This window comes from Calonectris borealis, chromosome 25 (assembly GCF_964195595.1).
Source record: "Calonectris borealis chromosome 25, bCalBor7.hap1.2, whole genome shotgun sequence".
NCBI lineage: Eukaryota > Metazoa > Chordata > Aves > Procellariiformes > Procellariidae > Calonectris > Calonectris borealis.
This window is the reverse complement of record NC_134336.1, coordinates 8,095,315-8,110,125: the sequence shown is the minus strand read 5'-3', so window position 1 is coordinate 8,110,125 and position 14,811 is coordinate 8,095,315. Positions and strand designations below refer to the sequence as shown.

Here is a 14,811-nt window from a genome sequence, read left to right as displayed (position 1 = left end):
CCCATGAGAATTTGTTCTTACTTGATATTGAAAACCTAAGGACTTGACCTGTTATTTCAGGGCACTAGCCAGGGAATGGCCCAGTTGTTAATGTTTTCAGTGCCATTTTCTTAGATCAGGAATTCTCCAAGTTCACATTTTGCATGAATTTTCATAGAAATTGCAATGACTCGTCTCCAAGACCCAGACTGAATTCAATCTCTTTCAAGTTCCCTGTACCCTCTGCCTTCCCGCTACAGTTCTGGTCCTATTTCTGAACTAGTTGAGTAGACATCTGGGATGTTAACTCTTCTGCCTGAACTGTCAATAAAGGATTCAGAGAGTATCTCCCATCATGGTCGTAATATTCTGCATATCAAAGCATTGATTTTTTTTTTTTTTAAATTTTTTTTTAATGATGGTGCTTTACTCTTTCCCTGGGAAGGGTGTTCTTACCAGTAGCAGAATAGGCTCCATAATGTATCCCTGTCAGTCCTGGCCATGGTGCTTGGCTAAGTCTCAGCTAAGGGCCGAGATCATCCCTGTTATTCTTAGTAATTCTTGGATAGGCCAATGGAGCTGCAGTCTAAGTATGTCTGTTTCACAGTTAGCACACTGTGGATTTGTGTGTGATTAACACACTCCAGATAACTCTGTGCGCTGACTATTGTTTAACTGTTAGTCAAAGGGTGGCACAGGAGTGAGTAGTGTATGCGGAGGTGGAAACATCATGCATTGTATAGTGTTGCTTGACACAAAAGGCATTTGACTAGTCCAGGAAGTCTGGGAGGGAGAGGCATCGTTAACTACTTTCCTTTGTACACTCATTCCAGACCGAGGGTTTCTGGTGCTCTCTCAAGAAGTATTAAAAGAAACTGTTGAGTAATAAAGCAGTTCCAAGGTAGTGAGACATCTGAGGGGTTACAGGCCTTAGGATGGAGGGTGCTCTGTCTTTGGCTTTGTAGCTGCAGTAGCTCAGTCCTGGTGGACTGAATTGAGCAGACAGCTGTTTTGAAATGATGGGACAAAGAAATCATGTTTTATGTTCTCATAAGGGTTCAACTACTACTGCATCAATAAAGCAAGATAACATCTTACCTTTTGCAAAGGAGGTTTGTGGCCAAATGCTAGAAGCTTTATGTTGGTGTTTGTTTTGAGACATGACGGGGTGATTTCTTTCTTCTAGGAGATGCATCCACAAGTCCTTCATTATCAAGAGCAACAGCAAGCAAAGAGTTAGATGAGCAGGCAAGAAAAAACATCCCTGGGAAGAACAGGGGGAAGAGGAAAGCAGATACCTCCTCCTCACAGGACAGTGAACTGGAGGTAAGTAGTAATCTTGTTTTCTACAGGTAGCATTGCAGAATAGTGTGGTGGTAAAAGTCCTCCTCTCTTTCTTTTGTCCTATCTCCATGGAAATGGAAGGGGATCATTAGAATAATATAAGAATTTGGATTGGAAGGGACCTTTAAAGGTCATCTAGTCTAGCCCCCCTGCAATGAGCAGGGACATCTTCAACTAGATCAGGTTTCTCAGAGCCTCATCCAACCTGACTGTGAATGTTTCCAGGGATGGGGCATCTACCACCTCTCTGGGCAACCTGTTCCAGTGTTTCACCACCCTCAATCTAGTCTGAATCAACTTGCTTTTAGTTTAAAATCATTCCTCCTTGTCCTGTTGCAACAGGCCCTACTAAAAAGTCTGTCTCCATCTTTCTTATAAGCCCCCTTTAAGTATCGAAAGACCACAATAAAGTCTCTGTGGAGCCTTCTCTTCTCCAGGCTGAACAACCCCAACTCTCTCAGTCTTTCCTCATAGGAGAGGTGTTCCATCCCTCTGATCATTTTTGTGGCCCTTCTCTGGACCTGCTCCAACAGGTCTGTCTTTTCTGTACTGAGCAATAATTTGGGAAATTCCCATGAGCCATGTTATCTGAGAACTGGCCCAAATGAGTTCTTCAGTGGTCCTTGACAAGCATCACTTAAATGTATCTTGGAATCATAGTGGTGTCAATGGAGGAGACATCTGGATGTGTCTAGTACAGCCTCCTGCTCAGAGCAGGGCGGTCTCCAGCACTAGAACTATGGCTTTGTCTAGCTGAGTCTTGAGAACCTCCAAGGTTGGAGATCCTGTACCTGCCTAGTGATCTGTCCCAGGACTACTACGTCCACCTGGGAAGGGAGGTTTTCTGTCCAACTGGAATCTCCCAAGCTGCAAATTTCCCCTTCTTTTTCCATAGCAATTTTCCGTCTACCACTACTGAGAAGAATTTGTCTCCATCATCTTTGCAGTTCCCTTTCAATTAGTTGTGGTCTGCTATTAGATCACCCTTAGTCTCCTCTTTGCCGAGATAAACCATCACAGCTCCTTCAACCTCTCCTCTAGGCCGCTGACCCATCTCGACAGCCTTTTGCTGGCCACTGTCTAGTTTCCTCACATACCTCTGGAACTGGGGATGCAATCTGGGGTGACTTTCCCAGCGCCCAGTAGGGTGAGACAGCACCTTCCTTCCATCAGCTAGGCACACTTAGTATTCTCCAGCACGCAGTTCATCTTATCCACAGGGAGAGAGCGCTGCTGGCTCATACTGCGTCTGGTGTCCACTGTACCCTCCAGCTCCTTCCAGCATGGACCAATATGAGGGGTTATTCTGCTCCACATGCAGAATCTGCAGTTACTGAACTACTTCTAATTCCTGTTGGCCCAGTTCTCAAGTTTATCAAAGTCCTTCTGTACTCCGCTATTTCTCATGGCAGCCAATCCCCCTTATTTATCATAACAAAGGTGTCTCTGATAAACATCAGGGTCATTTACCTCCTGCTCTCCAGATCACAGACAGTAAATTTCTACCCTAGCAGGACTCTAAAGTTCATTAGCACTCTTAAGTTTTTGCTTTTATAACTATAAAAGCAAGAGAAGCTTTTGAAATAGTTTGACCAAGAGGGCCTTACTATAGTTGCACTGTAGCGGTATATAAACTCCACTGCATTAAACTGGAAGAGTTTAATTAATAATGTGTTCAGACTGTAAGATGATTACTGTTGTTCATATCTGTTAAAAGCATACTGCAACTAGCCGCAAAATTAACCCTAAAACTTGCTCCTTTATTGTAGCTCAGTGCTTGGAATATCTCAGCTCTAACCTGCTTTTATTCTCTACTCAGCGAGTGTTTCTCTGGGACCTGGATGAGACCATCATAATCTTCCATTCACTTCTCACAGGGTCTTATGCTCAAAAATATGGCAAGGTAATATTGTCTTTTCTGTGGAATTAAAACCGTATCTGTCATGCAGAAGTAAATGTCAATCTTTGGAAAAGGAATAGAAAATTATATTTTGTTTTAAATGTATAAGGTGATACTTTTAACTTGTTCGCAGTTTGGGGCAGGGAAAGAACGCTAAATTTGGCTTTATACAGAGCTAGGATACGGACATCACAAACACTTCCCTTCTAACAATACAAGTCTTAAAATGTCAAACTGTTTTTATCATCATTGGAAATTATTGAGGTCATAGCACATAGTGAAAAGAAGTTTTTTTTTCCTTCAAAATATATTGAAGGTTTTTGAATGTTTTGTTTGTGTTGCTTCTGAAAATGCATCAGTCCTTCCTATGCTGTACTGATGTGTTTTGTTAAATTTTGGGTTGCTGTATTACCAGAATGTGGATTTGGTTTTTTATTAATTTGTTTAAAATACTAGGGAAATTGTAGTTCGTACCATTGAATGCAGATGGAATTACATCAGGCTTGATATACAGTGGAAACTCTGTGCAATGTAACTGATGAAAGATTTATCACAATTTACTTCTGCCTGTAACCACAGTGAATTTACATTTTCTCTTTTTGTTTTGCTAGGATCCAACTCTAGTGATTGGCTCAGGTCTGTCAATGGAGGAGATGATTTTTGAAGTAGCTGATACTCACTTGTTTTTCAATGACTTGGAGGTACATGGCAAATGTTTTTGAAAGGCAAAACTCAACGTTACCTAGTTAGAATTACACTGCACCATTTGTGAGGGCTATTGTGCTTTAGAGCCACTTAATGCTGAAATGTAACAGTCTGCCAAAACTGAAGTGGTTCTAAGCACAACCAAATCAAAGAGGTGTACTCTTTTATCTAAGGCAGGCATTCTGCAGACTTCTAGTGTCATGAGCTCTCTTAGCTCTCTTATGGGTTTCTACTTGAACTTGTGTAAATAAAGAGTGATGTCTGCTTTGTCTTATGTTTTCATTCTGGACTGGTAACCGCTTCGCTTTCACTGATCCTGTTTTGAAATGGAGACCAGAGATGTGGGGGAAAAGGTGACCTTGAGAATGTCAGTTCTCAGGGGCTTTGACTAAGCCAAGGACAGAATATAACTTGTGCATCTCGGCCAGTGTCTCAGTAGGTTACATTGGCTGTGTAACAACTGTGAAGGACACGCTTCCGTAGGCAGGCATGCTGTACACATGGAGGTCCCACAGCACCCTCTATTTTTCTTTCCTGCAAGCTATTTCTGCTGCTCTCCCATTCCCATCCTGCCTCAAGGACTTCTGATCAGCTCCTGTCCTCTTTCATGCACAGTATTCTTTGCCAAATTAAATATATCTCACTGTTCTGCACCACTTCCACAGAAGTTGAATACAAGTCTTGGCTTTAATCATGGCAATGCCCTATGCTGTGCTATGATATATTATCAGATAGTGATGGACACAGTAATGAGATCCTTACAGGAAGGTGTGAAGTTATGCCAGAATCTGGAATTAAATGGTTGGAAATAGCAAATTTTCTGACTCATGTTTTCTTTGATATAAGTCCATGAATATGGACTCATGAACCTAATTTGCAGAATTTACAGGACTAGTTTAAAGCTTAGGAAGGCTGAATATGAACAGTGAACAATTAATTGTAGGTGCATCACTGATGCACATTGTGGGAAAACAAGATGTTTTTGTTGATGCAAATAGAAACTTAAATAAAATTTCCATTTGTGGCTGTGACTACTTGCAGCTGTGAACTTTTGCAAAGGTGGTAATGACAGTTACCTCCCTGCCCCAGGAAAAAACCAACCAATCAACCAAACAAAAAACACCAAACAAAAAACCAAAACACCAAATACAGTCTCTTGTGCTGGAAGGGTAGTCACTGATATGTTAACTATGTGATCAACAACAACGCTTATTGCTGTAGGTGTTGGTTAGTAGCAGCAGTGGGAAGAAATTCTTCAACTGGGGAAAATTCACTTCTTGTCCTAAGGTGTTTCCAATTTATCTCTGAGTTAAATCAGCTGTGCTAAGCACCAGAGTCTTGGCAGTGCCACCATGCTGATGTTTCACTCCAGGCTGGGGCTCTCTGGTAATGGAATTGACTGTTGTGTTGATGAAATGGAATATCAATACTTGACCAGATAAAGTGGTTTTTGGCGTGGGGTATTTTTGGTTTTGTTTGGTTTGTTTTTGTGAAATGGCAAAATGGTTTCAAATGACAAGTGAGCTTTGAGTCCAACCTGTTCAGTTAGTGTCGAAGTTCCTTTTTTGCAGACAACTCAAAATGTCATAGAAACATGCTTTTTTCAGACTTTTCGGGTACTTCAGATCCCAGTCTTGGCAAGGACCTGTAGGTGCTGAGAAGTAAAACCTAGCACTGGAAGACAAAGCTAAGGGAAGCTATGTATAGGTTTGTGGAGGCAGTATGGCATGGCTTGTTGCTGTTGGGAAATGTGAGGGGTTTGTTTTATATCACACTTCCTTTAATCTGCAAATTTCAGTATATTTCTGGATTACAACAGTGTGACTTTATTTTTATTTTTTTTTTAAACAGGAGTGTGACCAGGTACACATAGAAGATGTGGCATCTGATGACAATGGCCAAGATTTAAGGTGGTGTACTGATGAATGCACAAAATGTACAGCTGATGTACTCTGTTTTTTTGTGGGGACTTCAAACCCAAATGGGGTTAAGGGATGGAGGTCAGCATTGCGCAGGGGATGAAACTTGGCAAATGGTGTTTGTTTACTGGGTGGTATTTCTTTGAAGATCTACAAAACATTAAGACTTTCAGAATTATAATGTGAATTATAATGTCCGCTGTTGGATGTTGCCTGTGTGCTCAATGACATGTCGTGAATGGAGAACCAACACTCCAAACTTCACGATCTTGACCTTTGAAAGTCTCCCTATGGTTTGCATGCCTCTGTGAGCTGATTGTGTACACTATCAGGCAGGGTGAGGGTAAGTTTTCTCTTGCATTAATGAGCTGAACTGGCTCATGGAAAGGTCTGAGAAGTGCCTGTCTGTCAGGGAGAAAGAAATATGGGGAAGGAGGTGAAGCAGGACCTGCTTCCTGCCGTCATGAGCTGGTAAAGCAGCTCATCTGCTTGTGGAGCTGCAACTGTGATGTAAAGACACAGATGTTATGTTTGGAAAATACTGTGCTGGGGTTTATCACTGCAGGATGAGAAAGGGATTAGTGGGAAGGATGCTCTGTATCACAGAGGAGTGAGCAGTCAAAGAGCAAAGGAAGGTTTTGTAGTGGAGGGTGTGTAAGAAGAGTTGAATCAGTACATTTCAGTACAGCAGTTCAGAACCAGCAGCAAATGTAGTTGGATGTCAGAGTACGTTGCCAATAAAAGCCGGTGTTCGCTGTCGGGGTGCAGTGATGTTTGTGCAGAGTTCCTCTCCTCTCTGACAGCTCTTCTGCTGTCAGAGCTGAAGTCTGCAACCCCACCAGAAAAGCTGCCGTGATTCTGCTGCTGTGGCACATGTAACAGATCTGCTTTTCTGAAATAGCAACTACAATTTCTCCACGGATGGCTTCAGTGGCTCAGGAAGTAACGCAAATCACAGCTCATCAGTTGGTGTCCAGGGTGGAGTGGACTGGATGAGAAAACTGGCCTTCCGCTACCGCAGGGTACGAGAGATCTACGACAAATACAAAACTAATGTTGGAGGTGAGTGTTCACCTGCACCAGTATCTGAGCACTAAACAGAGTTTGCGGTGCCAGATTCCATCCTTCCTCAGAGGTTTTGCTTTCCTGAATGTTTGCACATGAAAAGTAATCATTCTTCTAGTGCTAAATGGGATCGAATCTCCATGGAATCTAAGAGGGTACGTCTTCTAAAACTGAATGGCATGCTAGTGCAGTTTGTGAGTTATCATGTATATAGGGGTGGTCAGTCAATCCTGTATCGAAGAGAAAATTCCGGTGCAATCAGTGTTCCTTTGCTAATTTTATATGAAAGGCTGCCTGTCACTCTGCTTAGAATAGGCCTAAATGACTTACATATCACGCTGCTTAGGAGGTCTTTTCACTCGTGCCTTCACAAAATCTGTCTTTTGTCATGCCATTGTCAAGAAATAAAGCGTTCACCTTTTTGGCTGTTGTGTTCATAGTCTGACATGACATCTCTACCATTTGTTCACAAAGTCACTTAAAATCTTCTAGTTTTGCTTCCCTTCCAATGCCAAAGTAGTAGTAATGATGCAAACCACAGATATCAAGTGTAGATAAATTTTGTCTAGTCTGAAGTTCCTGGAAAAGGGGTGCTGCTGGAGCAGCTCACCTGGCAGGGTGACTTGGCCTGGTGGGTTGTGGGTTTGGGTACCATTTGCCTACACCAAAAAAAACTTAATAGAACGTTTTCTTGGACATACTTTCTAAAAACCAGGTGTTCCAAACTATAACTTCCAGCCTTAAAAATCTATTAATGTAAGTCTGCATTTCGGTATGCTGCAATTACCTTATTTCTGGTAGGGATCAGACCATTATTCCATATTTTGCACGTGGGAAACACGGATGCAAAGTTTTTCAGGACCAGTCTAAAGCCACATGGTAAAGCAGTTGGCAGTGCAACCCACAGTGGGTCCCTCCGTGGTCTCATTGTCAGAGGACTGGTGTACTTCAGGGCTGGAGTGAGGTGGGGGGTTGGTACGTCGTGGCTGGAAATTGGGTGGAGAGAGGTTCAGACTCAACATGCTGCTTTCTTGTATTTACTGACGGGAGCAGGTTTGAGTTTATCGGCTCCATTTCTGGCTGCTTTTAATTCAAAACTGGATGCTTTGAGAAAATTAGGTAAAAGGAATAAAAAATACGGGGATTAAAAAAAAGAAGGGGATTAAAAAAGGTATCTAAAAGGGGTTAAAGTGGAAAGGGTCCTTGGAAAGTAGGAGGTCAGAGAGGGTGACTGCAGGAGTTCCTTCCCCTGCTGTCTGTGGCTTCAGCAACGAGTGAGGCGTATTGCTGCTTTGTACAAGAGAAATGCGTTTTGTTGCACGTATCCTGAGAAATTACTTGAAATAATCAGAGAGAGGTATCTGCCCGATTCCCCACAGTCACAGATGGGTGTCTGGGCTCTTCCGTGTCACTGGAAGCTGGTTTCTCCCGTTCCCTCAAGACGGTCTCAGCTTTCAGATGCCTTCAGTACCATGTTATTTATTGCAGAACAGGCACCTGTTAAATTGAGCGATGGCTCTCTCTGTCTTAGACTTGCCAGCTCAGCTGGGAAAACTTGTGTTGCTTGCCTTCCAGGGCTTCTTAGCCCGCAGAAGAGGGAAGCTCTGCAGCGACTAAGGACCGATATAGAAGTGCTAACGGATTCCTGGCTGGAAACGGCATTAAAGTCCCTGCTACTCATACAGTCCAGGTATGGAAACTGGAGATGTGTATGTTGCTTTCTCAGCCCTTTCTCTCACTTAGATGTGCATGCAGTGCTTTGTTGCAGCAGTGTCCATATGTAATACTACTGCTGCTTGTCACAGGTACTGGGAAGCAAAGTGAGTGAGTGCAGGACCTCCACTCCTGAGCACCCTTTGGGATTTTTCTGCTGCAATATCTGTTGTTAAGAAGGTCCCCTTAATAGGACTGTGCTCGCAAAATTGCATTTCTGCCAGAGAATTTCTGTTTAAAACAAAAAAGAAACAAGCAAAAAACCACACATCAAAATCTTGGCCTAAAAAGCCTCTTGAAAGCAGGACAACAAAGCACATGGCACTTCAGAAAGCTGAGCAAGCTGCCTAGAGTAGCCCTCGGTGCCACTGGCCATAGATGTGCTTTTACAAGTGTTTTTCTTCTTTTAGAAAAAACTGTGTGAACATCCTGATCACAACCACCCAACTGGTGCCAGCTCTTGCCAAAGTTCTGCTGTATGGATTGGGCGAGGTGTTTCCTATCGAAAATATTTATAGTGCTACAAAAATAGGTAAGGGGTTGTGCTGAGTACCTGGCACTGAGACATCTGCTGCAGGTTAGCTGGGATTTTTACACAGGAAATACAATTTCTGCAGCAGAGCAGCCCCCGAGGCTGCTGTGGTCCAGCTGGCCATATAATGGTGGCTTCTGGCCTCACAAGCTGAACTGGGTGTTACCCCCTTCCCAGTAAGACAAGAATGTGTTTCTGTACTGGGAAGAAGGGACGTGCTCAGGCTTCTGTTACTCTCTGCCTAAGGCTCATTGTACTGGGATTGTCTCTTGGCAGGTAAAGAGAGCTGTTTTGAGAGGATCGTGTCACGATTTGGAAAGAAAGTCACCTATGTGGTGATTGGAGATGGGCGTGACGAAGAGGTTGCAGCTAAGCAGGTGGGTTCCTTAGGGATGTAGGTAGATGCAAAGGGAAGTTACTGCAGCAGTCTTTTTCTGCAGGGACTCTTTTTCCAGGGCTGAACTCTTCAGGCCAGGGGCAGCCAGGAGGAAACTTTGCCTTTGATGCAAGAGATCTTTCACTACGTTAAGATGGGGAGTTTACTGGCTCTTTGGGGTTTAAAGTTTCTGTTTTACTCTTGTTTAGGATTGCGTATAACATTGTCCCTGTAAAAGAGTATCTTGGTGTGGCATGTCTTGATCGTAGCATGCAGCTATCAGTTGGGATAATGCAGTTTCTCAGAAGCACAGAGAGAGTCAGGACTCGGTTGCCAGCAGTCAGATCAATACACAGCATCTACCACTAATCTGAATTACAAACAAGGAGCAAACAGTTTGGTTGATTGGGACAGGCCTGAACAGGTGATTCAGACATGCTAATGGAAGGCAGTGAAGTGCATAGATTGCTGTCAGGACATCGTCTCTGCATGCTTCACACTGTCTGCCACGTGCCAGAGTTGTCATCTACGCAGGTTCCCTGGGAGCCTGGAAGGGCTTTCCTGGGTGAAGCAGCAGCTCACAGTCGAGCGCTGAGGTTTCCATCATGAGCGTGCCAAGCAGCTGATTGTCAGTGCCAGTGCCCGTTATAAACAGACGTGCAGATAAGATAGGCTTCAGATACCGATGTGCGCATGGCTGAGGTCCTTCCTGAACATGGTATGAGACAGTGCCGTCACAAATGCCGTATTGCACAACCCTACAGGTGTACCTTGACTGCTTCACCTAGCTGTAAAATCACTCCGATAAACCTGACTTTGTCATCTCTCTGTTACAGCACAACATGCCTTTCTGGAGGATCACAAATCACGCGGATCTCGTGTCCCTTCACCAAGCCCTCGAGTTAGACTTCCTGTAAGAAGTTGGAGCAAAGGCATGACTGCAGCTCCTGCAAGCCCTCTCCATCGCTGGGGAGGCAGAAATCTCATACATTTGGGGACTCACTTTTCAGCTTGATGAAGAAAACATACCTAATGCAAACTGTACAGTAGAACATGACACCAGGTCATTTCTTCAGGAGCACAGGCCCTGCCAAGTACAAAGGTGTCCTATAAAGAAGCACTAGACTCAGCAGAGCTAGAGCTTGTCTGAAGAAGAGACTTACAGAAGCCAGCTGAATTCCTCTAGCAGGTAGTCTCCAGAGGGAGGTGGTGATACAACAGCAGAAGTATTTGTAAGAGCCTTCTCCTTTCTATTCAGCTTAGTTGTAGAACCCAAGTAAACACAAAACCTTATTTTTATAGAAAAATACTGATGGCAGAGCTGAACCTCCCTTGTTTCGCAAAGCCGAAGAGAGCTATGCTTTTTTTTCCATAGGAAATATTAATGAAAATGTCAAAAATACCTCTATTGCTGTGAAATATGTCCTTTCTCCCTCCCTGGGTGTTCAAAGCAGTTAATTTATTACAATGTCCTTATGTTATTTCCTCAACATGGGATTACTGGAAAATAGAAAGATAAGGGAACGTTTCTGGGATACATGGTTCCTTGTAGAGGAAAGTGGTGGTGTTCTGAGTTGATCCCAGTGGCTTCTAATCAATGCATGCACAAGCCCTGTTAACAAGCAGGAAATCACTGGATTCCAGCTGTCCATGACCCAGACTGTAGATCCCACAGATTTTCCCTCTAAAGGAAAACAGAACTGCCTATGAACGTTAGACAGAGCACACCACTATTGCAGACTGCTCAGATGTGAACAGAGTCCTCGTCTGGACTAGGAATAATTTGAGAGAACTAAATCCTCATGAATGTTACAAAGAAAGGTATGGTTATTAACCTTCACCTCTGCTTTCCTGACTCCATTTGTGAGAGTAAGTTCCTTTTAGTAGAATCAGATTCAATTTTCTTGTATTCTTCTTTGCATTAGCCTAACTACATAGTTAGAAACAAAACCCTTGTTAAGAGGGACTTAATTTTCTAAGACACTGTGACTTGGCAGCCTGGAGCACACTGTCCTTGGGGGTGATGGTTACGCTGATTTTTCTGCTGCCATCTCAGAAAAAAAGTCTGGAGTCGGTGACCTGCAGTACCACTAGCCAGAAGTAGCCAGCTGGAGACTGGGGGCTGGCACGGGGTGCTGGTTTTGTGCCAGGTCAGGCTGTGTTCGGTGGTATCTGCCTCCTCCCTGTACCTCGATGGCACCAAATCGGCAGGTGCCTGGGTTTCTGCTCAGAGGACAGATGTCTGCTGTGCCCCACCGCATGCCTCTGCTGCTCCTGCTGAGGCGAACACCGCAGCTGCACCCAAACCCCTCCAGATCTCTGGTTTCCAGCCCAGCGTCACCTGTCTGGGACTCATGGGACTGGTCTGAAAGCATGTTGCTTCAGGGAGGACGCTGACCTGCTCAGACTGTGCCCACAGAAGCAGGCAATGTGTTTGCTGCAGTCCTTTGATGGCATTAATTACTGAGGAGTAATTTCCATCACTGCTGGGGGAGTTGCTGGGCCAGCTCTGCACACACTGCGGTGCCCCGGCAGCGTTCCTGTGCCAGCTCCAGTCACCACCGTGGAGGAGATGCCTAGAGCGAGGGGTTTGGATCCCCAGAGCTAAGGGACTGGACACAGAGGTCTGTTTCACATGTTCCTAGCTCCAGTTTTGGCTTTTAATTAAAAAAAAAAAAAAACGGAGGAGTTTCTCTTTCTCCAGGGTGGTCACAGGAGTTGGGATAAGTCTGCTTTCCATCCGGCTCTTTACTAGGTGTTGGCCTTGTGCTCCGATCTCAGGCGGACGCGCTGGGTCTGCATGTTTCCCCATGAACACTGCTTCAGGAGCATGCCATCTGGGTAGAAGCCGCTGTCTGCGAGTGACGTGGCCTCTCACCCCGTTAGAAAAATCCGAGGAGCCAATTTCTGCCGTGGGTGTTCCTGAGCAGCTCGGTGAGGGGATGTCTTTTGGCTGCAGTAACGGCTGCCGCCCTGCTCGCAGCTGCTGGCCCAGCAGAGCCCCCGCAGCAAGCTGGGGACGTGTTGTGTGTAGTGCTCGGCAGCCGGGTTTGAAGAGGAGCAGGAGCAGGAGCCCACGGGGAAGGTTCTCCCATCTGCCGTGTACGCGAGGTGAAGTGCTCGGGGGTGTTACCAGGTGTTCCCACGAAGCTGGGCGAGCCTGTGTAGGTGTGTGCTGGTGTTTCACAGCAGCGTGGGCCCCATGCAGAGCAAGGAGAGATGCTACAGGGCTACAGCTCCATTACTGCTGGGTCCGTAAAGAGTCCGGTTCATCTGGGGTCTCTACGAAGTGTTGTTACCGCACCAGCCGGAGCAGCCTGGTGGGAAGTGAGCCATGCTGAGAAGCAGGCCCATTGCTCCCGGGGTCTGAAGTGTTACCAGAAGATCAGGACTTACTTGCAGTCACAGAAGAGACTGTGCTGGATCCTGAACATCTCTCTGCGGGTCCCCAGCCCATCCAAAGGTCTCCTGTAAGTGGGCTTGGGAGATGTCCCAGCCTGTGAAACAGCCTGTTTGGAGCACATCTCGTACTCCGGCTGGCTGAACTTCGGGATTAAAACCTGTGCCTTAACCTCCCACCATCCGGCGTGGCTGAGCGGCCCATTTGCTGCACTGACATCCAAAGCAGCTTGCAGGAGAGCTGTGCTGGCCTGTGCTGGGAGGTGGGATGTGTTTTGCCCAGGCACTCACAGCGAGTGCTGGACCCAAGGTACCAAGCAGCCCGGCAGCTGGCTGGCTTTGCTTTGTGTTTGTTTACTTTAAAATGTTTTAAGGAAATTTTAAGATGTTGGCAAAATTTTAGCTGAGTGTGGAACTCTTGCAGCCAGTGACATTTCATACTGATATTTATACGATGTTTTCTTGAATGTATGTAAAGTACTTTTATAATAGGAGGTTGATGGTACATTTCTGTGTTTATGTTTAATAAAGGTTGACCTGGCTATTTTATTTTTTCCTCTGCTGGCTGAATTTAAAACTTTCCCTGTCTCTTGTGTGGCAGGAACAGCATCTCTATCCAAGCATTGATTTTCTTTTGTCTCTGTGCTCTCCCGTTACCCCTGACCTGGCTGTAGCTGAACTGATGACGAATGCGAATGCCTGAATGACAGCCAGCCTGCGGGCCCGGGGTGCTGAGGCTGAGCCTGCCTTGGTGCTCCCAGCCTCCCCTCCAGCTTCACCGCGGCTGTGGAGGCTTTAAAAAAGCACCTGGCCCACTAATATTTGCTGCCTCCAAGAGCCCTGGGGGAGAAGTCACGGAAAGCAGCAGGACCCCTGGAGCCCGCAGCAGCCCTTGCCGCACTACCGACCCCTCGGCAGCGGGGAGAGGGGTGAGCCCCAGGCGCTGCCGGTTGCAGAGCCTTTGCCCGTTCGTGGTCTCTGTAATGGGAACTGTCCTATGAACTGGAAAAAAAAAAAATAAAGTCTTTATTTTCTATAGTCACTGCTTCAGCCTGTTCTCTGACACCCCTGCAGTCAGTTGCTGTCCCCTGCAATGGCCTGGGCTGGGCTCGGTGGCACCCGCGGCCATCAGGGCAATGGTGCCACAGGTTGCGGCGCAGCCACTGGCACAAGCAGCCACCCGAGACCCCGCTCCTCCGGGGTGTCCTGCGGGAGCCAGCAGTGGAGGTACCGGCTCCTTGGCTCTGCTGGGGTGCCCAGGGGAGGCACACAGCGCTTGGGTAGTCCCGCACAAATCTTCCCTTCACTTTTTCTTCTGCACAAGGCCAAAAAACAACCCTCCTCACAACTTCTGCTGTGGTGCCACTGTCCTTGGCCATGGGCTTATCTTGTTATAGGAACAGCTGTGAAAAAAGCATTTCAGCTACTCCTCCAGCTGCATCCTGCTGCCTCCCCCTGCCCTGCCCTCTCCTGGTACAGGGGGTCCTCCCCTGGGACAGGGTCCTGCCGGGAGGGTGGGCAGCAGCCACGAGGGGAAGGGGCCAAGGGCCAACGCTGTGGGCAGCCAGGATGTGCCACGGCTGCTGGCTGGCAACAGCAAAATGAGCCAGGGGCTGTTTTGGGGCCTGCTCGGTTTCGGTACCAAGCTGGGGGCAGCCCTGCCTGGGAAGCAGCGGGTGTCCGTGCCCAGGGGCAGGCACAGCGCCACACTGACCACATCAACAGCCACCTACAGCTGAGAAACCGGTTGTGGCCAACTCCAGCCTGGTCACGGCATTGGGAGCACTGCCCGGGGTGTGTTGGTGGCAGTGCCAGCAAGGGGACCATGCGGTGTCCCTAAGAAGCCAGAAGCGCTGAGCCACGCTGCGACCGTACACCG

The 14,811-nt window shown here is 46.3% G+C and overlaps 1 protein-coding gene across 10 annotated transcripts in view; it reads left to right on the top strand.

Annotated features, from left to right (window-relative positions):
- The window catches only part of EYA3 (EYA transcriptional coactivator and phosphatase 3), a 60,870-nt gene extending 46,900 nt beyond the window's left edge, over positions 1–13,970 (top strand). For all 10 annotated transcript variants that reach the window (XM_075173788.1, XM_075173783.1, XM_075173785.1 and 7 more), the window contains 9 exons: positions 1,166–1,305; positions 3,143–3,226; positions 3,835–3,924; positions 5,780–5,838; positions 6,749–6,909; positions 8,488–8,602; positions 9,036–9,157; positions 9,434–9,534; positions 10,370–13,970. In XM_075173788.1, the coding sequence (XP_075029889.1) occupies positions 1,166–1,305; positions 3,143–3,226; positions 3,835–3,924; positions 5,780–5,838; positions 6,749–6,909; positions 8,488–8,602; positions 9,036–9,157; positions 9,434–9,534; positions 10,370–10,450 (953 nt within the window). In that variant the 3' untranslated portion in view covers positions 10,451–13,970. The remainder of the gene's footprint in view (positions 1–1,165; positions 1,306–3,142; positions 3,227–3,834; positions 3,925–5,779; positions 5,839–6,748; positions 6,910–8,487; positions 8,603–9,035; positions 9,158–9,433; positions 9,535–10,369) is intronic.
- Positions 13,971–14,811: the final 841 nt, after the last annotated feature.